The sequence below is a fragment of the Megalobrama amblycephala genome, linkage group LG7, assembly GCF_018812025.1.
Source record: "Megalobrama amblycephala isolate DHTTF-2021 linkage group LG7, ASM1881202v1, whole genome shotgun sequence".
NCBI classification, from domain to species: Eukaryota; Metazoa; Chordata; class Actinopteri; order Cypriniformes; family Xenocyprididae; genus Megalobrama; species Megalobrama amblycephala.
The window spans coordinates 19,906,353-19,933,665 of record NC_063050.1 but is presented as its reverse complement, the minus strand read 5'-3'; the positions used below and the strand labels follow the sequence as shown (position 1 = coordinate 19,933,665).

The 27,313-nt window shown below is 37.6% G+C and overlaps 1 protein-coding gene across 2 annotated transcripts in view; it reads right to left on the bottom strand.

Moving 5' to 3' along the window:
• The window catches only part of neurl1aa (neuralized E3 ubiquitin protein ligase 1Aa), a 91,138-nt gene that overhangs the window by 9,903 nt on the left and 53,922 nt on the right, over positions 1 to 27,313 (bottom strand). For both annotated transcript variants that reach the window (XM_048196358.1, XM_048196359.1), the window contains exons 2-4: positions 20,906 to 21,147; positions 17,844 to 18,165; positions 339 to 1,034 (exon numbers count right to left, since the gene is read on the bottom strand). In XM_048196358.1, coding sequence (XP_048052315.1) covers positions 339 to 1,034; positions 17,844 to 18,165; positions 20,906 to 21,147 — 1,260 coding nt within the window. The remainder of the gene's footprint in view (positions 1 to 338; positions 1,035 to 17,843; positions 18,166 to 20,905; positions 21,148 to 27,313) is intronic.

The window sequence follows — 27,313 nt, the reverse complement described above, 5'->3', positions numbered from 1 at the left end:
ATAAAGTATATTGCAACCCTCCTTGGGTTTAGTAAGCTGAGATAATAAGCAGACTCCTTACATTTTATGAGTGGACAAAATATGTAACTATAAATAAAAGAAGGACAGGACTTGATATTACCCAAAATAATCGATTTGTGAAAAATGGCATTCCACACCTGAATGTGAGTTTTTATTCGCATTTTAAAAGCCAATTTCAGTTGGACTAAATGGGTAATAATTTTGAAATTTTCATGTAAAAGCTTTAGTCCAACTGAAATCATACCAGTTTGTTTTGTGGAAGTCGGACTAACACATCTGGATAATGCAATGCATTGTAATAGATCTTGTATGCTTACCTAGAATCCTCAGCTGTGTGACAGCACCATGCAGTCCAAAGAACATCCAGAGTGGTCGTGAGTTGTCCACACACACCTGCATCCCCACATTGGTGCCATTATGACTCAGAATTACTTCCCCTTCCTGTGTGACCAGGAAGCCCAGTATATCACCACTCTGCAAAGCAGTAGGCACCCTGCACACCGCCCAGAATTCCTTACGGTCAACCAGTGCTTCAGGATTGTAAGGAAGGTCACTCGGGCGAAGGACTGCTGGGTCACATGATGTCACACCGTATGAAAGAGACCCAGATCGAGCAGGGCTGGACTTAATGACTTTGATGAAGATGGTTTCGCCAATTCGCAGCGGGCGATCCGTGAAGACTAGTGTGCGTTCGTCACGGTTGTGTTCGGATCGTGCCACGGTCTGTTCATTAAGGGTTTTGATGTGGGCACCTCGGAGCTGGTGGAAGCGTAGATCACATTCCAAGGTGTGAGGAAGCAGTGATGACTGCTGGGAGTTCATGGAATTTTGAGGAATGGGACAGGCGACAGGAGCGGGAGGGAGTCGAAGCCTGGCATCATCTTGTGGCAGGTTAAGATCGCAAAGACTGACGGACAGGCGGGAGGTGTCTACTTCACGGCGTAAAGAGGTGGATCCACGTACTGTGGTGAAGGATCGTGGGCGGAGAAGGTCTGGAGGGACGACTTCACTGTCTGTGGGACAGAGGTGAGATACAGAGTTTGTCAGATTAGCTATTTGTTTTATACAGAATGGCTTTATTCAATAGTTGAACCTATAGATAATCGACAAACATTGGGCAATAAATCAGCCTGGCCGATATCACAGTCTGAAAAAAGACAAAAAGATTTATCCCGCCTAAGGTTGTTCAGCAGTGGTTCTCAACCTTTTTGACTCCAAGGACCCCCTGTTTCTAAGACAATATTTCAAGGCCCTCCTATCTAAACATATATGTCCCTCTGGTACCTCTGTTGTAATAAAAATGAATAAATAAAAAAAAACGTAATGTAAGTTTATTGTCATACATCTCTTTTTGTTAGAGTTTTACATATTAAGATTGTTAATATAACTAAATTTAAATAATATTAAGACTTATTGGGTCCCCCCTGGCTGTTTGCTGAGGCCCCCTAGTGGGCCACAGTCCCTTGCTTGAGAAACAAGCTTGAGTTTTAAGGGCTTTTCACACCGCGCTTAAACTCGAGTTATCGTCGTTCTAAAAACCGCTTTCAATCCTGGGTAAAGGAACGTTTCACACTTGTAATTAAGACCACTTTTTACCCGGGGTTATGAAACCCTGTTTTGGGCAGTCATGGAAACACCGTGCAATGTATATAAACAGTCGTTTCTGTTTATGATAGGAAAAATGTCAAACGGCGATGGAAAATGCAATACCTTTATAGTTAATTCAGAAAAGAACTTGATATTACAGTCAGCAATGAGGATGCACGGTGCTAGAGCCTTTATGTAAACAGGTCATGTGCTGCGTTTGTCCAGTCAGTAACACTGACACCACAAATAAGCAAATAACGATTTTAACCCAGGGTTTAGGAATGTGCAATGTGAAACGGCAGCTTATGAATACTGCAGCTTAACTGTTAACCCTGGGTATAGCAGTGTGAAATGTGAATAAAGACAACCCAGGATTCCTTTTACCCAGGGTCTAGAATGACCAAGGGTTAACTATTTCAAGTGTGAAAAGCTCTTTAGAGGGTTTTCAGGCATTTGTCAACTAATCACCAGTTTGACCAGGCTGGGAGACCAGCGAGGCTACTTCAAGCTTTTGTTTTTTTCTTTTGGCTTTTCAACTATTACCAAAAAATACATGCTGCACAGGCTAATACAAACATACAAAAAATCTAACTGGAGTCCTAGTTACTGTTCACATCTCTGGACAGTTAGCGTACATGTAATGCATTACTATTTTACAAAAGAGCTAAAGTTGTTTCCAAAATGGCTGCCAGGGAGTGTCTCTTTACATTCTTTACCATTTATACCAGTTACTTAACCAGCTACCAGGAATAGAACTTTATAGTAATGTAATAGTAGGCTAGCATAGTACAGCAATCACAACATACCCACTGCTCCTCACCCGCCTGCCTAAAATAGCGTGAAATATGAATGAAATGCTGCGCTAGCAACATGCTATGCGTACACTAAATTAAATCCCCCATTCCTAGTAGCCTAAAATAGCATATTACAGTAGTTTAGAAGCAGGCTAGCTTAGCTTATCATAGCTCAGCACTCAAACAAGCTGAAGACTGTCGTGCCTCCTTTTGTAACAGATAGCCCCACTGGAGTGTGCTCTGTATATAGACCTCATCTGTGCATTCGAAGACAGTCAGACCCCAGACAAAAATATTAGCACTAAAATTGGCCGCCGGTGCTAATTAGCTTGTTAAAATTAGCCGTTTCTCCATACCATTGTTAACTTTCTTTAAGAGAGGGAGAACATTAGTTAACCTACTCAGTGAAATGTATTTTGAATGTATAGCTTATACATCAGCATCAGAAATTAGCTTTTTCCCCCCGTAACCATATAAAAATATTTTACATATTTAAATAGTTTCATAATGTTATGTCATTCTACCCTGTGTAATATCTGTTTACAAAGTGTATTGTGAAAAAATGACATCCTCTCAGCATTGCTGGTGATGGTTAAACAGAGAAGGAAGCGAATTCAAGATGAAAAGAAGGTGGAGGTCAAGTAGTGTGATAGAGGAAGATAAAAAGAAAGTGAGAGGCCTCGCCTCCAGAGGGTCAGAGGGTCTCTCACTCCCTCTGCCTATATTTCTCTTCCTGTGTCTGCCTCTATATATCGACATTGACCCACAGAGACTGTTGATTAGCTCTCGTCTCAGATAAACCCTCTTAGACCCAGTTACAGTGTGTGTGTGTGTGTGTGTGTGTGTGTGTGTGTGTGTGTGTGTGTGTGAGCGGCTCAGCAAACAAGAGCGAAAGAGACAGATCAAGAAAACGGTTCTTCAACCCTCTATATTTAGCTCTATAAGGATGTAACTCATTTCCATCAGGATGAAAGACGGATAGTGGCTTACTTAAAGCTTAATCCCTAATATGCAAGGCTAACAGGTTAAGACTAATATTATTTCCTAATATGCAAGGCTACTGTACAAACAGAATGAAGCAATATCTGTGACACAATTGCCTTTCTTTCTAAATCTTTCAGAACAAGAGTCAACAAAGCCTTATTAACATGACTTTGGGGGAAAATGATTACAGTATCATAAAAGCATTGAAATCCTTGCATCGTTCAGATAGGGTAAGTAAATAAAAGAGGGTTAAATGAAATACATTATAATGAACTACAATAGTTTGGACGTGGGTGTAGGCTGAGCAAGGCTGCTATATAAAGTACAACTTTATATAGCACACAAAAAGCAATCTCCATTGGTAATGATTTAAAGGTGCCATCGAATGGAAAATTGAATTTACCTCGGCATAGTTGAATAACAAGAGTTCAGTACATGGAAATGACATACAGTGAGTCTCAAACTCCATTGTTTCCTCCTTCTTATATAAATCTCATTTGTTTAAAAGACCTCAGAAGAACAGGCGAATCTCAACATAACACGACTGTTACGTAACAGTCGGGCTCATTAATATGTACGCCCCCAATATTTGCATATGCCAGCTCATGTTCAAGGCATTAGACAAGGGCAGGACGTCTGGATGTGCACAGCTGAATCATCAGACTAGGTAAGCAAGCAATGGCACAGCGAAAAATGGCACATGGAGCAATAATAACTGACATGATCCATGATATCATGATATTTTTAGTGATATTTGTGAATTGTCTTTCTAAATGTTTCGTTAGCATGTTGCTAATGTACTGTTAAATGTGGTTAAAGTTTCCATCGGTTCTTACTGTATTCACGGAGACAAGAGCCGTCGCTATTTTCATTTTTAAACACTTGCAGTCTGTATAATGCATAAACACAACTTCATTCTTTATAAATCTCTCCAACAGTGTGTAATGTGAGCTTTAGCCCGTTAGCCACAGAGCACTATCAAACTCATTCAGAATCAAACGTAAACATCCAAATAAATACAATACTCACATAATCCGATGTATGCATGCAGCATGCATGACGAACACTTTGTAAAGATCCATTTTGAGGGTTATATTAGCTGTGTAAACTTTGTTTATGCTGTTTAAGGCAAGCGCAAGCTCCAGGGGCGGGGAGCATGAGGAATTAAAGGGGCCGCAGCCTGAATTGGCACATTTCTAATTATACTGCCCCAAAATAGGCAGTTAAAAAAATGTATTAAAAAAAAATCTATGGGGTATTTTGAGCTGAAACTTCACAGACACATTCAGGGGACACCTTAGACTTAAGACATCTTGTAAAAAAACGTTTGAAGGCACCTTTAAGGTTCATTTTTACTTGTGTTCCTTATGTTGGTTAGTGTTCATTGTCCTTTTATGTTAGCTATAACATTAATGTTAATGCATATGTCCTTTTTTTTGTAAAGTATAACCTCCATTTTCTGATCTTCCTATTTATGATCGCAATGTCTGACTTGGATATATTATGAAAATAAGTTTTCCATTTAGCAGCTCTCTGAATCCCATAATCAGCTCTCAAATATTACATTGCTCTGAGATAAATGAATCTGAGTACATAGTTTTTGTTTTGCACACAGAAAATCTGCCTATGTTTTCAAATTAGTTGAATTGCTGCATGAGGTGCTCTGAACTGCAAATCAGTGTCCCATCATATGACTTAATTTTCCTTATTGATCCTTTAAGGACACTTTTCTGGGAGCTTCAAAGTGTCTTGGAAAGAAACAAGTGTGGTAGTCTGTGCTAATTAGTGAAATATTAAATACTCCTAAGGAGAGCATGGGGATGGCCCAGGGGCACTAACTGTAACAATTTTTTTAAAGGCAAGATGGGGATCAATTTAAACTTTAAAGTCATTTATGGGAAAGAGGAAAAAAAAATCACTGGAGATAACAAAGACATCATTAAAATAAGAGCAGTATCAAATTCCACCCAAGTATTCTGGTGGCAAAACAAATGATTTTATATATATATATATATATATATATATATATATATATATATATATATATATATATGTGATTCCTTTGCTTTTGAAGAATGTTCAAGCTGCTCTTTCTCATTTAGCAAAAGTATATGGTAATCAGGTGCTGTCAAGCTCTTTGCCCTCTGTCGTAGCTCTCAAATCTTATTCTCAATTGCACATATTCAAACTTGCCACATAAAGGAATTGGCATTAATGATTTGGTGCCTTTTTATCCATCAGTAAGCTTCAAAGCCCCTGCACTGTAAAAAAAAAAAAATGTTGGTTTAACTTAAAGTTAGTTACCTGGTTGCCTTACAATTTTGAGTTCATTGAAATTAAAAATTTGAGTTAATACAATGAAGGCGATTGGTTTAATCAACAGAAACTCAAAATAGTGCGTTAATAGTATGAACCACATTAATTATCTAAGTTGATTTGACAAAAGAAAAAAATGTTGTGATAACAAATCATGAAAATAATTGTTTACAGTGTGGTAACTGTCAGGTTTCATTTTATGAAATCCTGGTCTTTCTTTAGAAAAAATTTAAAATAAAATAAAAATTGTTGTTCTCAGATTCATAGGGGTTTGGACTGACATGAGGGTGAATAAATGATGGCAGAATTTAATTTCTGGATGAACTAGCACTTTAAATGCACAGTTAAAATCCACACACATCTGAACCCACCCAGTTGGATTGGGCAGAGAACCGGATAATGACATCACCACGGGGGGTCCGGCTGGAGTGTGTCTCTTAGATCAGGTTCATTAGAGTAAAGCCATGCTGTAAATAGGATTAATCCAGGCTTCAGTGGCCAACCTCCCTAGACCTGGAGGTACTGACGCAAACCTAAAATCTAGTTTGAACAGACATGACTCTTCTTTCTGGACAAATCAAATAAGAGGGAATAAAAAGAAGTGGACAGAGATATATACAAGCAATGAGTTTGACCCCTTTTTTGAGCAAAAATTGTATTGAATAGTTTTGGATGGATGCTATCCGGCTATTTTTATGTTGTTCATCCCTGCCTCTCTCTCACTATCTCATCCCTGTCTCTTCATGTTCCTATCTTTTTTCCCCATAGCTGTTCTCAATCTTAGTGGGATTATACAGTACTATAATGGGATCTGTCTCAGGATTCTGACTGATAACAGATGTGCAAAATAGACACTTTCACACAGAAATGCATTGATATAATCATATTTACAGTGACAATGGCTAGATTCACACAGTCAGTGTTTGGGATTGATAATAATATTTCCTAACATGCCACTTGAATTGTCTTGCTCACAGTAGTGGTTTGATTACTGTCTGGATTAATGAATAACTAAAGTCAAGCCCCTTTTTTTGTTCTCATGATAACGCCTGCAAACATAGTGACTAAGGTAAATATTAAAGATGACGATCATACAGGGTTTTTTTATGGTTTCGATTTTTTCTTTTATTTTCAAAATGACAGTTTTCAGTTCAATATTAGTTTTCAGTATATCATTGTTAGGATTTAGTTTATTTTTAGTGTTTTGTACTAGTAGTATTGTAGTTTTAATATTTTATGACTGCCAAATTTACTGTGCTAGCTGGTGTCATTCAAAAATATTTAACACAGTCAAATTACTCAAAATATTCTAGTGTTATTGCCATCTAATGGCCTGTTTAATCCAGTCGAGGCGAGTTGTAAGGGTTTCAAGTTTTTAATATATTTAATATTAATATTTAATATTCATTTTATAATATAATGTTTGCTTTTTGTTTCTGTGAACACAGTCTATGAGCATCAAATCTTGGCAGTTTTGATTTTTACATGGTCTATAGGACGCTGAGTTCTTGACTCTAGTTGTCAATGTGGTTTTTATATAGATGAGACACAAATTGTCTTTGTCAGTCATGACAGGACATCAGATAAAATTGGCTTAAATCTGTCTGCTCTGAACATTCATCAACAGACTCTTCAAAAGGATGCGTTAGAACGCCTGAAGCTTGCTTACAGTTTCCATGTGATATTCTCCATTTAAGCGAACAAGTGAGCACTAATTACTGAATGAACTTGCTGGCCACTCCAAGGAAGCACAGACATCAACTCCAGGGTTCGTGCATGCTCTGACTGGGAAGCTTAAAGTGGTGAAAAGTAAGTTTTTAATGTTGTTTATGTCTATGTGCTGTTTTTAATATGCTTGAAGACAAACCATGTGCAAATTCATAAGTCAATACCATTGCTGAGTATTTTCTCTTTAAACCTGCAGTGATCTAAAGACAGTTTCAAAAACGCCGTTTGAAATCGCTGGTGTTTCTGATGTCACAAAGTACCTTGTAACCAACCACGTCAATGTGCCAGCGGGCTTTAGCATATCATTAACTATTGCGCTCTGAAGTAAGGGAGTCGTGTAACGTTAGCAACACATTATTAGCTGTTTGATAACGTAGTCAAACAAAAGGCTAATCATATTAATTACCATTATGTGTCCAACATTGCAAAAAAAAAATATATATACAATTTGCAACGTTTACCTCTGCAAGTTGACTGAGTGGATCTCTGAGCTTGTGCGAGTGAGTGGAGGCGGGGCTAATTAGCATATTCATAGATCCACTTATACTAAATGAAGCAAGGGTGTGGAGTTACATTCACGCTATTTTAAGGCATGGAGATTTTTTTTCACAGGAAAAAAACATTTAAAGGGTTAATTCACCCAAAAATGAAAATAATGTCATTTATTACTTACCCTCATGCCGTTCCACACCTGTAAGACCTTCGTTCATCTTTGGAACACAAATTAAGATATTTTTGTTGAAATCCAATGGCTCAGTGAGGCCTCCATAGCCAGCAATGACATTTCCTCTCTCAAGATCCATTAATGTACTAAAAACATCTTTAAATCAGTTCATGTGAGTACAGTGGTTCAATATTAATATTATAAAGCGGCGAGAATATTTTTGGTGCGCCAAAAAACCCCAAAATAACGACTTATATAGTGATGACCGATTTCAAAACACTGCTTCATGAAGCTTTGGAGCGTTATGAATCTTTTGTGTCGAATCAGCTGTTCGGAGTGCCAAAGTCACTTCATTTCATTAGTTTGACACGCGATCCGAATCATGATTTCACACAAAATATTCATAACGCTCCGAAGCTTCATGAAGCAGTGTTTGGAAATCAGCATCACTATATAAGTCGTTATTTTATTTTTTTTATTTTTTGTGATATTTGAGAATTGTCTTTTTAAATGTTTCGTTAGCATGTTGCTAATGTACTGTTAAATGTGGTTAATCGTTTATTACTGTATTCACAGAGACAAGAGCCGTCGCTATTTTCATTTTTAGACACTTGCAGTCTGTATAATTCATAAACACATCTTCATTTATAAATCTCTCCAACAGTGTGTAATGTTAGCTTTAGCCCGTTAGCCACGGAGCATAGCCTCAAACTCATTCAGAATCAAATGTAAACATCCAAATAAATACGATACTCACATAATCCGATGTATGCATGCAGCATGCATGACGAACACTTTGTAAAGATGCATTTTGAGGGTTATATTAGCTGTGTGAACTTTGTTTATGCTGTTTAAGGCAAGCGCGAGCTCCGGGGGCGCTCCGAAGCTTCATGAAGCAGTGTTTGGAAATCAGCATCACTATATAAGTCGTTATTTTATTTTTTTGGCGCACCAAAAATATTCTCGTCGCTTTATAATATTAATACTGAACCACTGTACTCACATGAACTGATTTAAATATGTTTTTAGTACATTTATGAATCTTGAGAGAGGAAGTGTCATTGCTGGCTATGGAGGCCTCACTGAGCCATCGGATTTCAACAAAAAATATCTTAATTTATGTTCCAAAGATGAATGAAGGTCTTACAGGTGTGGAACGGCATGAGGGTAAGTAATAAATGACAGAATTTTCATTTTTGGGTGAACTAACCCTTTAAATATGTCATTTTGGTGATCAAAGATGAGTTTTAAAGGATAAAATTATTGACTACAGGGGGACTTTAAAGGAAAGGGGATGGAAAAAGCAAGGGAGGGGCAAAGACAAGAGAGCGTTCGTGCCAAGATGTCTGTGACCGGTGGCAGCTGCTGCCCCTCTAATTACCCTGCACCTGCTTGGCTGCCAATCGCCACATTTCCTTTGTCTTATTGGCAGCTTTCACACAAACCTCGGCTATTCTGCAATTTGACTGGCTGAGACCAGCTTGTAATCTCTTTGAAAATATAAATCTCTCTAGTTAAAAAAAAGACATGAATCTAGGCTTGTGTTACTTTAGCGATGGGACGCAGCTGTGCTGACCAAAAGCAAATACCCATTTTGATTGTCTTTTTTTTGTCTAAGGTGCTTTTTTTATTATTTAGCACCAGGCTCCAGCACCTGTTGGGCTAAATACAAAAGGCAGTGGAAAATAAGCAGATGAGGGTTTTGATAAACAAAAGCAGCTCTTGGTTCAGTCAGAAAGAGCCTGGATGGGAAAGAAACAACCAAAAATGGAAGTGCACTTTCTTTGCTTTCATTTTACTCTGAGGCACTGTATAAGGTTCTTATCGATTTTTCATTCTCATTTATTTGGTGTTTTATCTATTACTATACAAGCAGCTGTATCTTTTTTCCGTGTGTAGGCCTATGTCATTTTCTCATTTTAACGAAAGGAAATTTTTAGTTCTGTCTCACAAAGCTTGTGATTGTATCCCAGTTTTTTAGACATTCAACATGAACAAAAACCTGGACGTGGGAAGAGAGCGTGGGGCCCGCAGGGCAGTGTGATGCTGGTGCATATGGTACATTTAAGTGTGTGTGTGTGTGTGTTTGAGGGAAACAGCAGGGGGAGACAGGAGAGGTTTCAGTACAGTGTGTTGGCTCTATGCCATGCTTGGCTGTTGGGTCTCTTTGTTTGGAATAATGGCCACACAGGCAACACGTGGACCCATTGACAAATGATCTCTGGGTCACAAACCTCCTTCCCTGAGGTCATTTCTCACTTTCTCTCTCCGAAACACATATATATAGCCAAATACTCCCGGAAAGGCACAAAAAAAAAAAAAAACTCCATGTGGCTCATATCCAATGATTTAGTCTGGCCAATCATGGTTTTCTTGCCTCATGTCACGACTGAAGTCACTGTGTTATCCCATTTTACTTTTCTAATACACGTTCCTGATCTTATTGTAAACAATTGAATGGTGCAGTTTATTCTAAAGAAATAAAAAAAAAATTCTTGGTAGTCTTTTTTAAAAATGCTTTGCTTCTGGAACAACTTTCTTTTTTGTCAGCTATATTACAAATCCCACTTTTTCAGCCCCTCACCTGGGGCTGGAAAATCACACTAACCACTTCAATCCATAAAAAGTAAATAAGACTACGCTGTGGATTATGAAGTCATTATGTTATTATTTTACATGTTTTGCTCAATTATTTGTCCCCTTACAGTAACAGTATTAACAGTCCAAGGTCGTACCACCATGATTAATTTAATCCAGCAAATTGAAGGCATAATGACATTTTGCACCAGGACTCTGACCCAGGAAATGTGAGAAGGTCTGTGTAGCCCTAAATATGTGGATGTTTATCTAGCAGTCTATAAACTGATGTTTGCCCATAACTCCCTCAAAGAGGCCCTGAAGTGCTCTGCCTATATATAAGACAGCCACACCTTATCTCAGCAGCACTGTCCATGTTTGGATGTCCCAAGGCCTTGGCATGAGGAAAATGAAGGAAAAGGGGAGTTCTAAGTTTGGAGAAGGGATATAAGGACACTTAACGGCAGGAAAAGGAAGGTGTTCTGTTTTGGGATGGGTCACGCTACACTTTCCCGCTACCTTGAGCACTCTTCCCAGAGCTTCCTGTGTTGGTGCGAGCTCTAAAAAACAGAATCTGACCCCATTGACAAGCACTACTTCATTTTTTTCCACTCCTTGTACTCAAAACATAAAATACTGTCAAATAGCAAAATGGTACAACATCTGTTGTTCTAATTTCTTTAATTTGTTCCTCCTCAATGCAGTCGGCCAGCTAAACAAATGCAATTACTACTGTTAATACCCATTATGTGAGCTAGCACAGAAACAGCCCATCAGTCTCACTAATTCACTCTTTCTGGGCGAATTGTGTAAATAGTCCATATTTAAGACATTATTTTTGGAGGATTATGCTTTCAGCATGGGACTTTCAATTAGGGATATTTAGCCTGGAATGACTGACCGTAGCCAAGTCAAACTTGCATGTCAATCAAAATTGGTCTTTAACTCATTCTCACTAATTTTGCTTCTAATTACCCAAAATGCTTTCCTAGAGGAGTATGTTTTTTTAATGAAGGAAAATGAGGAATCTCATTCCACTTTAATTCAATTCAATTTTAGGTATTATGATGTATTTATTAATACATTTCCTAGAATTTGAGAGATTAAGATTGTAGTTCAATTTTCATGTAGGTAAACTGCATTTAGCACCACACAGGTCCAGTTTAGCCTCTTTAATGCTAGGGAAACCAGACGATATGCTCTTGCTACATAGTCCAGATGTTTGACAAGCTATTTGAAATCCCACCAGGAGCTGCTCTGGATGTGCAGATAGAGAGTAATTTTCTCGCTAGATTGCTTGTACACTGGGAACACAAAGCTTCTAAGTTAAAGGGTTAGTTCACCCAAAAATGAAAAAAAAAATTAAAAAAATTTGGAACACAAATTAAGATATTTTTAATGAAATCTGAGAGATTGGTTCCTCCATATACAGCTACGCAACTACCACTTTGAAAGCTTCAAAAAGTTCATATAGAGATCGTAAAATGAATCCAAATGAATTGAGCTGTTTAGTCCAAATTTTCTGAAGAGACTCAATCGCTTTATATGATGAACAGCTTTTATTCACGTTAACATCCATCAACGCACACATTAGTTATGGTAAACTGAAGCCCAAGCATTTTCGTTTGACGTGCGCGAACCAATGAGGTTCATTCTCGTGTGTTATGCAGCACATTTGAGCTTCCGCAAGAACCAATGAGATTTGTTCTCGTGCATTAAAGCAAGTACGGTTGAGCTTCTGTTTATGTTTGCTGATCAAGCGTCAAAGTGGTAGTTGCGTAGACTGTCAATGGAGAGTACAGAACTGGCTTAGATTTTATTAAAAATATCTTCATTTGTGCTCTGAAGATGAATGAAAGTCAACATGAGGGTGGGTAATTAATGACAGAATTTTCATTTGTGGGTGAACTAACCCTTTGAACAATAGAGACATGAATCATTTGAGACAAGATAGCTGAAAAATGAATTATTTATTCAGTAAAATGTTTAATATATATGGCTTCTGTAGCAGACTTACACTGGTCTTCTCCGATTTTAGTCTTGTTAGTCACGTCTATGAAATGTTCAATAGTTTCCATCAGGGTTTCAAGTTTCCATCCAAATCCATCAGGGTTTCAAGTTCATGCAGTATGGTCTAATAAAAATCACCTTTTTATCAGTACAAAATTTGGCATCCTAGTCACAAACCTCCTGCAGTCTGGTTTAGGTGCAGGTTCGGCTGTCAGTGCTTCAGGGCTTTACATTTTCAATTCAATTCTAGAATTTTAATTGAGGCAATACACAGGATGCATTGATGTAACTATTTTTTGCATTGAAAAGCAAAGCTTCAAACTTCGAATGTTGCTTTGACTAAGCCTTGTTTAGTTATAGTTTAAAAGTTTAAAAGCCTTGAAGTTTGAAGGTTTATATAGATGGGTAGATATACACTGAAATTTGCATTTAGTTTATATATTTAATCATATTTAATAAATTTACTTTTGTGTTGTATTTTATTTATTTATTTCTTTATTTATTTTTTGTAAATTGCAATTTAGTAAATTACTCTTGTCATTTCAAGTCAAATTCCAAATTGTGGCCTGCAAATTGGTAAATTGTATTTAGTGCAAAAGTTCGTGGTACTATATGATTTTTGGGGGGTGAAATGTTGCATCCCAATAAGATGGTCTACCAGCTTTTGCTGCATTTAGCCTGGCCAGCGTATTTCAGGAGAGGGTAGCTGATTGCTGGGTTATTTATTAAACAACATTCCAGCCTCACTGCATTTCCAAATGCCACAGGGGATGATTTAATTTTACTATTATATTCTGGAACCCTGAAAACTACACCACACTAGCAAGGTTCAAGGTCCAGCAAGACTTTAATCACATCCTAGAAAGGAGCCCGTACGACTGTCATGGTATCACCACCTAGCTGCAGGGGCGATAAAGAGTGTTGAGGAGCGGATATTACAGGAGAAAAGGGAAGTTAAACAGACAGGAGATCAAAGTGTGTGAGTGCTTGCCTCTAAGGAAGGACTGAGTATTTACGTGCAGGAGGATGATTTAGTGCTCATAGCTATATTTTTCACTGTCAGAGTTTTATTAGTGACAGGGAGAATTTTAACACCTTTCAGAAGCAAGGATACAGTATATCAGTGTCACTGCCTATTTTAAAGTGACTGCAAAAGTCTTCTCTTAAAGGTAAAGCGTATAATTTCTGCACCACTAGTGTTACAAAATGGAACTGCAAAAATAATGTTTTCAAACAGGTTTCCTAAACAACCTGTAATTGGTTGGTTACACAGATAGTCACACCCCCAAATGCACACAATTGGTTGAGCCAATGTTGCTATGTCAGGCTAGAAAGTATTTTAACCATCACTGATAAAAATGATTCTATGGTAAAGTAAATGCAGAAAAAAACTAATGTAATTTCTACATTAAAAAGTATAAGAAAAAGTAAATTCTATATTAGTACTCAAGTCAAGGTTGTAGAAATTAAAGCTTGAACTTGGTATATTTTACTTGGAATTGTCAATGTTTGCAATGATTCTTTGAGTAATTGTCAAACTTACTGATACGGGTGCTCCCATCATGCACTGGGGCATGAATAATTAATATGGATGCATTTTCACTGTTTTCTTGTTGTATTTACACTGTTTTATTATTGCTTTGGTTGTTAGGTTTAGTAACTTGCGGTTTTGTGACATATGTAGTTAATTTTCTACTTAAAATGACTCATTCATACTCAAAAACTATGATTGTTACCGTTATTGTGTATTGTGTATCATGTACTGCGGTCTCTGTTTGGTTGAGTACCTCCTTACCTATATTGTGTAGATATGTGTAACACAAAATCAAAAAAAAAAAAAGTAAACCATACACTTTAAAAACATGACTTAATTCAGTGCTACACTGAGTATTTATTTTTTTCAAACAAAGAGAGAGTAAATTGTACTTGAAACAGAGTATTGCAAAGTAAACTTTAAATGAGTTAGTAGAAATTACTCAAACTCTAACTGGCCAAGATAAATGTACTTATTACATAAGTAGATTAAATAGATTTTACTCAATTCCATACATGTGAAATTTACTTAAAAAATATGACTGCAAAAACCAATAAGTAAATTTTCCTAAATTTCCTTCAAGTAAATCACCAATATTTCTGGTCTTAATTTGTAAAGAGGCAAGTAAAAATAGTGGATTTATTAAATGTCAACTTGGACACTGTCCTCAAATGCATGTGTGGCAACTGTAGCATCAACTTCAGGCCATGATGTACTTTTGCTTATATACACCAGCATAATAGGCATGTTATTCAGTTGGACAGGTACCTGAAAGGATCTCAATCCTTAGTGAAAGCTGTGTCTGAAGTGTGTGTGTGTGTTTGTTATTGTGTGCAGTGTAATCATCTGTATATGTGTGTGGTTTTCAAAGTCACAGGTGCATGAGAAAATTTCACCATGTATTTAGGCCCGAGGCACTCAAAACAGAAGATAAGAACGGCTGAAATTACAAGAAAGAATTTATGGCATCTGTACAAATGGGCCATAGAACGTTCAAATTAATCTTAAAACCTCATTCTGTAAATGGTTTACAAATGGTTATTACATTCCCAATCAAAGCTGTATTTATCGAGCACAAGAACTGAGGAAAAAAAAACATGAAACTACATTCGCAACCTGTTTTTTCTTCTGTAATGCTACATTTCTGAGTGAGAGAAGAAGAAAAATGTAGGTTGAGACTTTATCCATTGGGATTTTCATATATCGAGAAAAGTGGGGTTCTAGACCAAAATGAAGCTAGACCCGATTTTGAGTTTGCATTCGTTGAAGAGCGTCATTGATGACTATTTACAACATTTTTGAAGCATCGATCATTAAAGCCAATCATAGACATATCCGATGAACGCGTGAACACATCAGAGGTGTTTACGAATCCGCTCAAAGCGTCACATTTTTAAAATTTCAGTACTGACTTGGTACCGAAGTCGGTACTTTTGACAACTCTATTGTGGAGAACTACCCATTTCTGAAACAGCTGCCGGCAGCCACTTTTAAAGCTTTTTAACTGGGAAGTGGAAGCTAAAGGTCAAGTTCACTTTGTTATTATTACTGACCAAACTTTCATTACATTAATGTCAACCAGAATGAAATGATTTAGAAAGGCACCATTACAAACAAAAGTAACCTAAAACAAAGGCTAAATCTTGAATGATTGATTGATTGATTGATTGATTGTTTAATTGATTAAGCGAGCACCAGTGGTTCACAATAAGACCAAGCAAGTGTATTAATAAAGTAAATACTAAATAGTGCCAATTTTTGATTCTTCTGGCTTTGTGTATACTGTCACAAGTTCTTCCTTCCTGCGTCCTGTAAATAAGGGCATTACATGTCAGCCCACAGGAAATTGAGACTCAAATGTGATTGTTTCAGTTCTGGCATCAGCACTCCAGGAGCAACGTTTGATGGAAATACAGGAAGAGCTCTTTTGATCTTTCTCTGCAGGCTCTACACACACTTACAAACCCTTCTGGGAAGAGAAAATGTGATGCACTGCTGAGGTGAAGAGAGTGGATATACGCACACGTTTCAAATGTCGGATGAGTAGCTCCCTTTTTAATGTTTGTTCATAGTCTATGCTGCAAAAAATGGTCTTGATATAGGTCACTTTCAGTGGCAAATCTCACACCTATGCTTGTACTATGAAGCACCGTGCTGCTTACATGGACAAGGCTGTTGCTTCTTTTGCATGCATTGTGAAACAGGCTTACATGTACAGTACACACACACACATTCTTTGGTTTCAGCATGGCAGTAGACCGTCGAAGAACATAGGTTCAGAAGTGCATGTCAAAGCTGTCTTTCGTGAAGCAACGGTACAGATAAAGTTACTCGCACACGTAACAAAACACATCCCACACCGTGGACAGATAGCAGACAGAGAGGCTGCAGTCAATTGCCACAGAGCTCAATTAGGATAAATGGAGCTATCTCTGGTGTATGTGACCTGGTTCTATAATTAACCCTGGGGGATGACAGCATTAAAGCCTGCTGCATGTATGCGTGTGAGATGTGAATGTCTCGCCTCTTACCGCCAAACCTCCACTTCAAGCACAAACACCCGTGCACACAGCGGTACATCAAAGAATGGCGTATGGTATGTTCTGCTCATGACAATGTTGACTGTGATTATATACAGCAATTCATCTAGACCGCTGCCTTCAAGTTTAAGCTCTCTGATTTACTGTGTGTTTAGAGCAAGAGCTATTCTTGATCACACACTTACAAAAACTGTAAAAAAAAAAAAAAAAATTCTAAAGTTTTCAAGACAACTTTATAACTATTAGCATATCATTACATAGGAAAAATCATTATTTCCATAACTGACATGATGTCAAGTACGTTTTTTTTGTAAGCTGAATAGGAAAGGCGGTCTGGCGGAAGCTAGATATTTTACTTAATAACTTGTTTAATGTGGAGTACGTTTTGCTTTGGATGGAAGCACTTTCTTCAGTTTCATACTCGTTGTTTCCCGTTCACTGCCATTATAAAGCTTGGATGTGTCAGGATATTTATTAATAACTCCGATTGTGTTCATCAGAAAGAAGAAAGTAATATACTGTACACTTAGGATGGTTTGAGGGTGAGTAAAGCTTGGGGTAATTTTCATTTTAAAGAGAACTAATCCTTTAACTCATACAGAATGCTTTGCATAGGGAGGAGACAGGCAACAGCCTGACACATGCATGCTGAATGTGTGATTGCTTGATTAACAGGTTTTCATAGACAAAGGGCCTTAAATGACAAGAATTTGGGAGGAAACTGAAGGAAATTATTTGTTCATGTAAAGGCAAAAAACATAAGAGTAAAATATTCATAAAGATTTTTTTTTTTTTTTTGCATCTAAAATAATGCACATGAAGTTCAATGTCTAATTTTCACCATTCTTCAAAAAACGTTCATATACCCGACACTGGGATTCACTCACAGCCTCACTAGCAGAACAAATTTCTCTGTAAAAACCAATCTCACATAAATTATTGAATAGAATATGACAATTTACGAGTTTTTCAAATTTAAAAATCAACCTGGTCACAGATAATTGCTGTACAGTACTTCGCTTCACACTCTGTTAGAGTGATACATTTTATACCTGTCCATAAATTATGCAGACAGTTATTTTTCTCACCCAGCAGTTGCACTCCTCTGGTCAGACCGTAGACATCTATGAGGGCCCACAGTGGCTCTGTGGTCCGAACGCCACTGAAGAACAGCATGGGGCTGGAATCGTTGATGCGGTAAAATACTCTCCCTTTCTTATCCACCCAGAAGGAAATGAGGTTTCCTTCATTTGCAAACTCTTCTGGCAGGGCCTTGGCCCAGAAGCCGCTCTGGGATACCAGGTCAGGGCAGGCGTATTTGGGCAGACTGTCGGGGTTGATTCGAGATGGGTCTTTAGAAGTAAAGCCCAGGCGGAGAGCGCCACTCCAGCAGCACTGCTTTTTAGTTATCTAAAGACAGAAAAAAATGGATCTGTTATCATTACAACATAAGACAGTGTTCTTCATGAGTCATTGCATAGCATGGAAAAGTTCACTCTCAGAAAAATGTGCATAGATTGTACCTTTAGGCATACAGTATCTTGTCACTGGGACAGTACCCTCAAAGGGGAATCTTTATTTGCCCCTAAAAGGTTCAAAGTAGTACCTTAAGCACACATATTACTACTCTAAGGTACTAACATGCACCTAATTGGGGTAGATAAGATACACAGTTGTGCCTTTAATTTTTTTCTGACAATGTTTAGAAATTAATGTTTTGATTCTCTTGGTAATACAATATATATAACATATAGGACACACCTTATGCAGAATCTACTTTTAAAAGGTGAAGCAGCACCAAAAAAATAATTTAGTTTCCCAAACACAAAAATTGTTTCTGGTCTCTTGTGTCTTCAGAATGTGTCTGTGAAGTTTCAGCACAAAATACCCCACAGGTGTTATGTAGGTATTATGTAAATACCTACAATGTAGGCATTTTGTGTGTGTCCCTTTAAATGCAAATGAGCTGCTGCTTCCAGCCCGCTTTCCAAAAGAGGGCGGAGCTTTAACAGCTCATGCTTCAACAACAAAGCTGGAGAATCTCATGCAGCCAAAATGAGGATTGTCAGTAACGGTGTTCAGCCTTACATTGTTCAAACCGGAGTCGGACACTGATGGAGAGACTCAGGAAGAAGTTACCACTTTTAACTTAAAAAAGTACAACTGGATGTTTCTGAATGGTTAGTGTATAAATTTATGTAGTTGCTGTGGAGTTGATTCAACTCATCGACTAGCATGTGCCGTCATGTTAATCTTTTGTGCAAATCCAAATCACACTATACTATACATTACAAAGAAAACAACATTACACACTAACTAAAGTTAAAAAAGTGAAATCATAATCAATCAAACATTTACATGTGCTTATTTTCAATTTAATTCCATCAAAGTTTGATGTAGTATTTCCTTTTGTAGTAGTGCTGAAGGCCAAACAGGGGGCATGTTTTGTGATGGTCATAAATGGTTGAGCGTAGGGAACAATCAGGGGATGTATGAGGCAGTCCTGTGGTGTGTTTGGACTGGAGAAGCTCTGTTTTATTTGATTTACAGTAACTCCAGGAATGAGAACTACAAACATTTCAAGAACACAATGACTTATGTCACAGCGGCCCTACGCTACTGAGAATACCAGTATTGAGAACTTGACTAATGAATGAGTTTACACACAAAACCATCTGTGTATGTTGATAGAATAACTGGTTAGGCTAGATTGGGAGCCATAGTCTGGGCTTGGAGTGTTTATCTTGGATTGTTACTGCGTTGACATGGGAAGAGGGAACTTGCGCAACTTCTTTAGAGTGGCACTTTTAAAGTACAGTAACTATACAGGGACAAACCAAGAAAGCAGAGAAAAAGAAAACAGTATTGCAGGCAAATTTGTTGTCATGTGAAAGGTGAAGTGCATTTTTGCACCTCTAAAGCCTATAGTATACTTTATTTTTTACACATATGTTAGGGTATGCTATGGAAGCTTGTTTTCGCCACGGAATAAAAAATAATTTTGAAAGATAATTGCGACTTTTTTCTCAGTCAGATTTGCGAGATATAAACTTGCAATTGTGAAATATAATTTGTGAGATATAACATAATTTATAATTTGTGAGATATAACGTAAACTCCCAATTCTGACTTTTTTCTTGCAATTGAATATTGACTTCTTTTCTCAGAATTGTGAGATATAAACTTGCAACTGCAAGATATGTCATAAACTCGCAATTTTGACTTTTTCTCCCAATTCTGACTTTTTTCTTGCAATTGCAAGTTTATATCTCGTAATTGGCTTCTTTTCTCAGAATTGATTGACAGAACAGATATTTCTCAGATATAAATTCACAGTTCTGAGAAAAAAAAGTATGAATTGCAAGATATAAACTCGCAATTCTGAGAAAAAAAGTCAGAAATGCAAGATAAAAAGTCGCAACCTTTTTTATTTTTTATTCAGTGGCGGAAACAATCTTTCTTGTATGCGTACCGTGCATGTGATTCGAATTTTGGCATCAGCACAGCCTAAGTTTTCTAACCGTGTGTACAATGTGCGCACAGCTTGCGCATTAAATTTTTTTTTACGCTAATTTGTTTCTGCAGAAAATGGCAACACTGGCCTGTACCATTGATTCACAGTCAAAAAGAAACGGAGACGGAACAAGAACAAACTACTGAAGACCGCAATAATAGACACCCGAGTTTATGAGTGCTTGTGCGCGATTAAGAGATACACGCAACTCTAGTTTTAAAGAGTACAAAGACATTTTTATCGCTTGTAAATCGTAACTTTTGAAGAGAAATACAGACACTGGACTTGAATGAGACTTGCACCTATGTTTGCACACACTATCAAATGGAGTATACTTTGAAAGGTTGTGCATTCAGAAACGAAGCACACTTTAGGCTTAACACTCTCCTGTTGGTTCAAACAAGAGCGAAATCAAAGCTGCATGTTAAGATGGGTTACAAGTATGGGTTACAAATTTAAACATTGAAAAAACTATACCCTGCACCTTTTTAAAAAAGACAGATGAGTATGTTACATCAGCGACTGCTTTGCTGTGGCAGACACTTGGAAGCGTTCACATGCGCCTGTGCGTCGTCCACTTGAGTATTCCGGACCCGCCATCCCCCCAGACTCATCTATGCCTATCCTTGTTCATACCTTTAAGCGGACCTGCTCATAAAGAGCAATGGGCCGGTTGCTGAAGGTGATTGCATTGCAGAAGCTGGCCTGCCGTTTGACGCTCCTCTGTGCTAGATCCATGACTATCTGAGACCCTTTAGCGTTGGGGTGGAAGAGAAGGGGGCTCACGGGGACACCTCCGCACGGATGCAAGGGTAAACAGCGCTTCGGTTTGTGGTGGCATCGGTGAGCTGTTGAGGGGAACGGTCCACCCAGAGAGTCTAGAAGAGAGAAAAAAAAGACGATTTATAAACCGTGTTCTGTAAATGCGATAAAATACAGCAATGATCTTTTTAATTAATACAATATAAAAACACATAATGGTGTGAAAATAAGTCTTCTCTCAGCCATAATCATGTTTAGACCCCCAGCTCAATATATGACTAAAGCCTGGCCTTTACTTTCAAATCAATGAACCGCATAAAACAGCATCAGGCCTTGCATGGTGAGATTTGTCTGACCCCATTTCACGCAGCATTTGTGTACAGCATTTTCATCGGTGAAAGTGATTTTTATCTTTGTAGATAAATCTGATTCGCTTTTCCCAACAGATCGCACTGAACTGTATAATTTCAGTACTGAAGCATAAAACGCTACAGCGTTTCCTACAGCATTTAATTACTGCAATTTGTTTATGAATTGGACAGTATGTTGCACTGCAAATTTGTCTTTGCTTGTAGTCACGTAATGGAAAATTGAGTTGACTGATTATTGTCACTGTATTAGTTCATAACAGCCAGTCTTTCTCTTGTGCAGTCTTTTTCTCACTTACAAGCTTATACCTCAAAGGCTTTTTTGTTTGTTTGTTTTTTTTTTTTTCCTGAATAGAGGTGCAGGAAACTTTACAGTGCATACAACAGGAATGATGAACAACGCACAAGCAAGATGAACGTTTTTTAATTATACACTCATAGAGGTTTCCACCCTAATGCACCCTTATCTCTCAACACGTTATACCTGAAAATGCAGTCGTTTTAAACTAGACCTTCTAGCTAAACTAGTACAGATCTCTCTCTCTCTCTCTCTCTCTCTATTAGGGGTGACCCTGAATAGTCGACGATTCGAATCTTCGATAGGAGGAGCCTGATTCGACTACCAATCTCACAGTCGAATCGTCGCAGAGGTGTTATGAGACGAGATATGGGGGCGTTCAGTATCTGATTTTACATAGACATACCGGTTCTTTCCCAGTAGGTTAATATACAGCCTATTATGTTAATACTATAAATAAAAATGTGAAAAGAAAGAAGCTTTTAATAAATATTTTTAATGTGCGTGAATAAATCCAACCTGTGACCGATTTAAGTTTCACTTCCATGAGACGGCAGATGAGCATCTTTACGGCGGGGATTAAATCTTCAACAACGTCTGGGATAAAGTGTAGAATTGGATGCACTTTGAAATGGTAAAAGATGATCAAAAAAACGTATGATGCAAGATGTGTTAACAGTTCATGTCCTAGAACTCAACAACGACAAACACTGCGGCGCGCTTCTGCAGGCCAACGAGCTGACTATAGCACGCTATTTGAAAAGACTCAAACTGACACAGGCAGATCGCGTGAAAGACTGGATTTTTCTCTCTCAATCAGGTAGGGTAGCTACAAGTGATTTCAAACTATTTCAGCCGCTTGTAATTTGATTTTTGGATGCTGTGAATGTTTAGCTAAAAAGACTGCCTCTCCAGTTTAGCGTTTATTGTCTCTGCAGTTAAAAAGACAAAGTTGACAATTCTAGCTATACTTTCGTTATTTGAATAATTTCTTTAATTTTTATTTATTTATTGATCACTCTGGCTGGCTTGTGTTTTGAATATATGTTCCCCTGCACTTCAGGCATTTTGCATTTTTTTTAATTAGGCTATTTTAATTTATTAGAACGGTATATTCTGTTCTAATTCAATTCTGTAAATTAATGTTTGATAAAAAAATGTTTTTTTTATTAAATTATTATTATTATTATTATTATTATTATTGGTTTTTGGTGCATCAATGTTGCGCTGTAGATTAGTTAAAGCTTGCTCGCACAGACAATTTAGCCGATGTAATTTGATTTGCCGACATATGAAATGTATATCTGTCTGCAGTGTGGCCTTTCTGCAGCTATTAATATATATATTATAAAGTTTATTGATCCAAAATGTTTTTATTCGTTTTCTTCTATATCTTTGAGTGTTCTGTAGCTACATCGTGGCTGAATGTTTATCCACATTGCCTTTCATTTGTTTAAAAAATATAAAATCATTGTCAGTTTCGTCTATCACTTGACAGGCAGTCGGTTTATAGAAAGATGTTTCTCTGTGCTGTGTTTGAAAGAAAATAAAGCCGCGGGTAGACTATAGCCAGGCCTTACTTCATTTTCCGTGTCCCGCTCCATCTCGTGCACAGTTCAGCGCGCGCGTGAACCTTTCAAAGTCCGTGCGCACTCTCTAGTGGACCACACCCCCTCCCCCTTTATGATTCGACTATCAGTCGAATATAGGCAATCTGATTCGAATCGGATTCGACTATGTAAATCCGTAGTCGAGGACACCCCTACTATCTATCTATCTATCTATCTATCTATCTATCTATCTATCTATCTATCTATCTATCTATCTATCTATCTATCTATCTATCTATCTATCTATCCTTCAACACACTTCGTTCTTCTAGGCAAGGTTAACAACAAAGTCTGACTTTTCTAGTTAGATTAGAGCTGCACTATTCATGATAAATTGAGAATAGGGATGCAAAGGGGCAGAAAATTTCTGGTAAATTTCGAGAATTTTCCCAAAATCCTGGAAACTTTCCGGATATTCTGGAATTTTTTTCGGAATTTTTTTTTGTTTAAAACAGAAATCACGATTCTCCCACGATTCTGAGGTTCTGTCAAAATGAAAAATATTTCATTAATTTGAATTATTTATTATAAATCAGTATGAATAAATGATTTATTGACTTCACCAGATGAATCAGTTTTTTTTTAACAAATCTTTTGAAATAATTATTCAATGGCATACATTTTTAAACAGTCACTTGTCGCCACCTACTGGTGTAACAATGTAACTGATATCATCTTTATTTAAAGGTGCCCTAGATTCAAAATTTGAATTTACCTTGGCATAGTTGAATAACAAGAGTTCAGTACATGGAAAAGACATACATTGAGTTTCAAACTCCATTGCTTCCTCCTTCTTATATAAATCTCATTTGTTTAAAAGACCTCCAGAAAACACGCGGATCTCAACATAACATGTACGCCCCAATATTTGCATATGCCAGCCCATGTTCCCAACATTATGAAAGGCATTAGACAAGGGCAGCCAGTAACGTCTGGATCTGCACAGGTGAATCATCAGACTAGGTAAGCAAGCAAGAACAACAGCGAAAATGGCAGATGGAGAAATAATAACTGACATGATCCATGATATCATGATATTTTTAGTGATATTTGTAAACTGTCTTTCTAAATGTTTCGTTAGCATGTTGCTAATGTACTGTTAAATGAGGTTAAAGTTACCATCGTTTCTTACTGAAATCACGGAGACAAGAGCCGTCGCTATTTTCATTTTTAAACACTTGCAGTCTGTATAATTCATAAACACAACTTCATTCTTTATAAATCTCTCCAACAGTGTAGCATTAGCCGTTAGCCACGGAGCATATAACCTCAAACTCATAGAGAATCAAATATAAACATCAAAATAAATACTTTACTCACATAATTCGAAGCATGCATACAGCATGCATGACGAACATCTTGTAAAGATCCATTTGAGGGTTATATTAGCTGTGTGAACTTTGTAAATGTGCTGTAATATAATCGAGAGCTCGTGTGGCAGGGAGCACGCAAATTAAAGGGGCGGCGCGCTGAAAAAAATCAATGCATAGTTAATGATGCCCCAAAATAGGCAGTTAAAAAAATTAATTAAAAAAAATCTATGGGGTATTTTGAGCTGAAACTTCACAGACACATTCAGGGGACACCTTAGACTTATATTACATCTTGTGAAAAAGCATTCTTGGGCACCTTTAAAGTGTCAAGTTATATTCAAAAGGTGATTTACTCTATTTTGATCGCTGCTGTAGGCATCAGTGTTTAAATCCGAACTATAAACTTTTATCCCAGTACTTCTGTGATAATTTGAATTACTGTAACACAGAAATAATGATACTTTGTGGTTGAAAAGACTGGTTGTGAAACTGTTTTATACTTTGGGTCGATGCAGATGTGAATGTTTGTTGTGATCATACTTGTTAAAGGTTTATAGCCAAATCGTTGTCATTTAGGAATAAGATAGTGTGGGTATATGAATTGAGCTCACAATCTTTTAACGATTACTCTTACAGCTCTAGTTACTTTGTGTGTGTGGTTTATTTTTTTTTTAGTTGCCAGACTACCCAAGTCCAACTTCTAACATTACCAATGGACTAAATGCAGAAGTGGCCTAAAGAATGGCCAGAGTAATGAATTCTGATTTTAAAAGAAGGTGATTATCCATTTTAGCGGAGACCAAGTAATGATTTGCAATGCGTTCAGTTGGCACAATGTCACATTTACAGACATCCATGAGAGGTTCCAGCTTTATGGCTATCCTATCTACATTCATTCATGTCCAACATTCACCGAGTTGGCAAGGGGCTCCTTTAACAAGATAACACACCCTCACAGGTCCGTAATGGCCCAGTTGGAGGAGCATCCAGTGATGACACCAGTCCTCTCAGCTATTGTGGCTCCCATGTAGAAACTGATAGTGGGCAATGACATGTTTCCTGAGCAATGCAGATAAGGCTACACCGGTCACAAGAGAAGAGAATAAAGACTAGACATTTTTTGTCTATATCTAGCAACCACAGAACCATGTAAGTAGCCTACGTGAAACCATCATATGATAAAACATTACATTATAAAAGCGTTAATTTGCCTCAAATGCCTTGGTACGTTACATACGTGTGTGTATGGTTGTGTGTGTAGGCAGGTCTGTTGCAGACGGACATTGTGTAAAACACTCATAGTCTGAGCACACTGAAATGAATACATTAGCAAACACAAGAGCTGCAGCTGTCAGACAGAAAATGGAGGTTAAGTAGCAGCTCATGTTCCTTAGCAACGCTGCCATGGCAAGAGCTTTCTGTTTTCTGCTGAGCTGAGTTCAGCGTGTTTCATCTTTATGGACATCGAAAGTTGGTTCCAGATCAGAGTAAAATCTCTCAAGGTTTAATTTGCAAAATGTCTTTCAAAATGTCCCGCTTTGGGGCTAAACGGAGTTTGAGGTGGAAGACACATTGTATATCAGAACAACGACGTTAAATGTTCAGTCAACAACTGAGGTCCATCATTCCATCTAATAATTCAATTATAATTTAGCAAATTTAAATCAACACAAAATCAAAAGAGGCCCTATTGTCTTTATTAATGATGTTCCTGGTCTTATTATTAATTATTCATTGCTGCAAATTATTCCAAAGAAAAAGATAAAGGTATTGATTTAGCAAGTCTGTAACACAGACTATACACAGAACATATTTTTCTCTGTTAAAAATGGGTTGTGAACAGCATTTCACATTGACTTTAATACATTTCTGATGTCATCCTAAATTTTATTATATAAGATGCACTTAAGTCATAAAATGTAATAGCACCGGATATGCAGGAACACAAACACGCTTTGTAAGTAATAGAAGCCAGTGTCATAGCCAACATACAAGAAGCAGATTCCACCCTGGGCTACCGAACACATCATAATGCTGCTATTTCTATGGTAACCACATTCTTTTTTAAGGTAACCAATGGACAGATGTTTCTTACATAAGTTTATTCCATAAAAATTAGCCTGGGGGGGTCTGAATCAACACACTTCAGCATTTGAATAATCTAGGGCTGTTAAAAGTAATGTATTCATTTATGTGATTAATATTTTACTGTTTAACACATTACAAATATATAACACAAATAACACAGCATCCACTTTTTCCCCTCCTGAAGTAGCGATGCTAATGTTTCCCCACGTCCTTTGGTTAGTGCTACGCTAACGCTACAGTATATGATCATGCTATCTGGGTTCCGTTCACCAGCCCTACGAAGCGAGAGAGAGCGGCCGACCAAGGATGGTCCACATGATCAGCCTCGCACGCTCACCTCCACGGAGAAGCACGTGCCCCATGGGTGCAAAGAGTGAGACCCACCGGACGCTCAAATTCTGTCTGGTTGCCTGTTTTTCATCCTGTCAGTATAATGTTTGTCTTAATAATTGAGACACGCAGATGTAAGTGCGAAAATAAGTGTAAATGTGATACTGACGTTGTATAGACCTTATCTAGCCCCGCCCCTTTTAATCACTGTGCTTGTTGTTATCTGTCTTCCGGTTTGTATTTCCACAGCATGAAGGTAAGATGTTACGGATTTA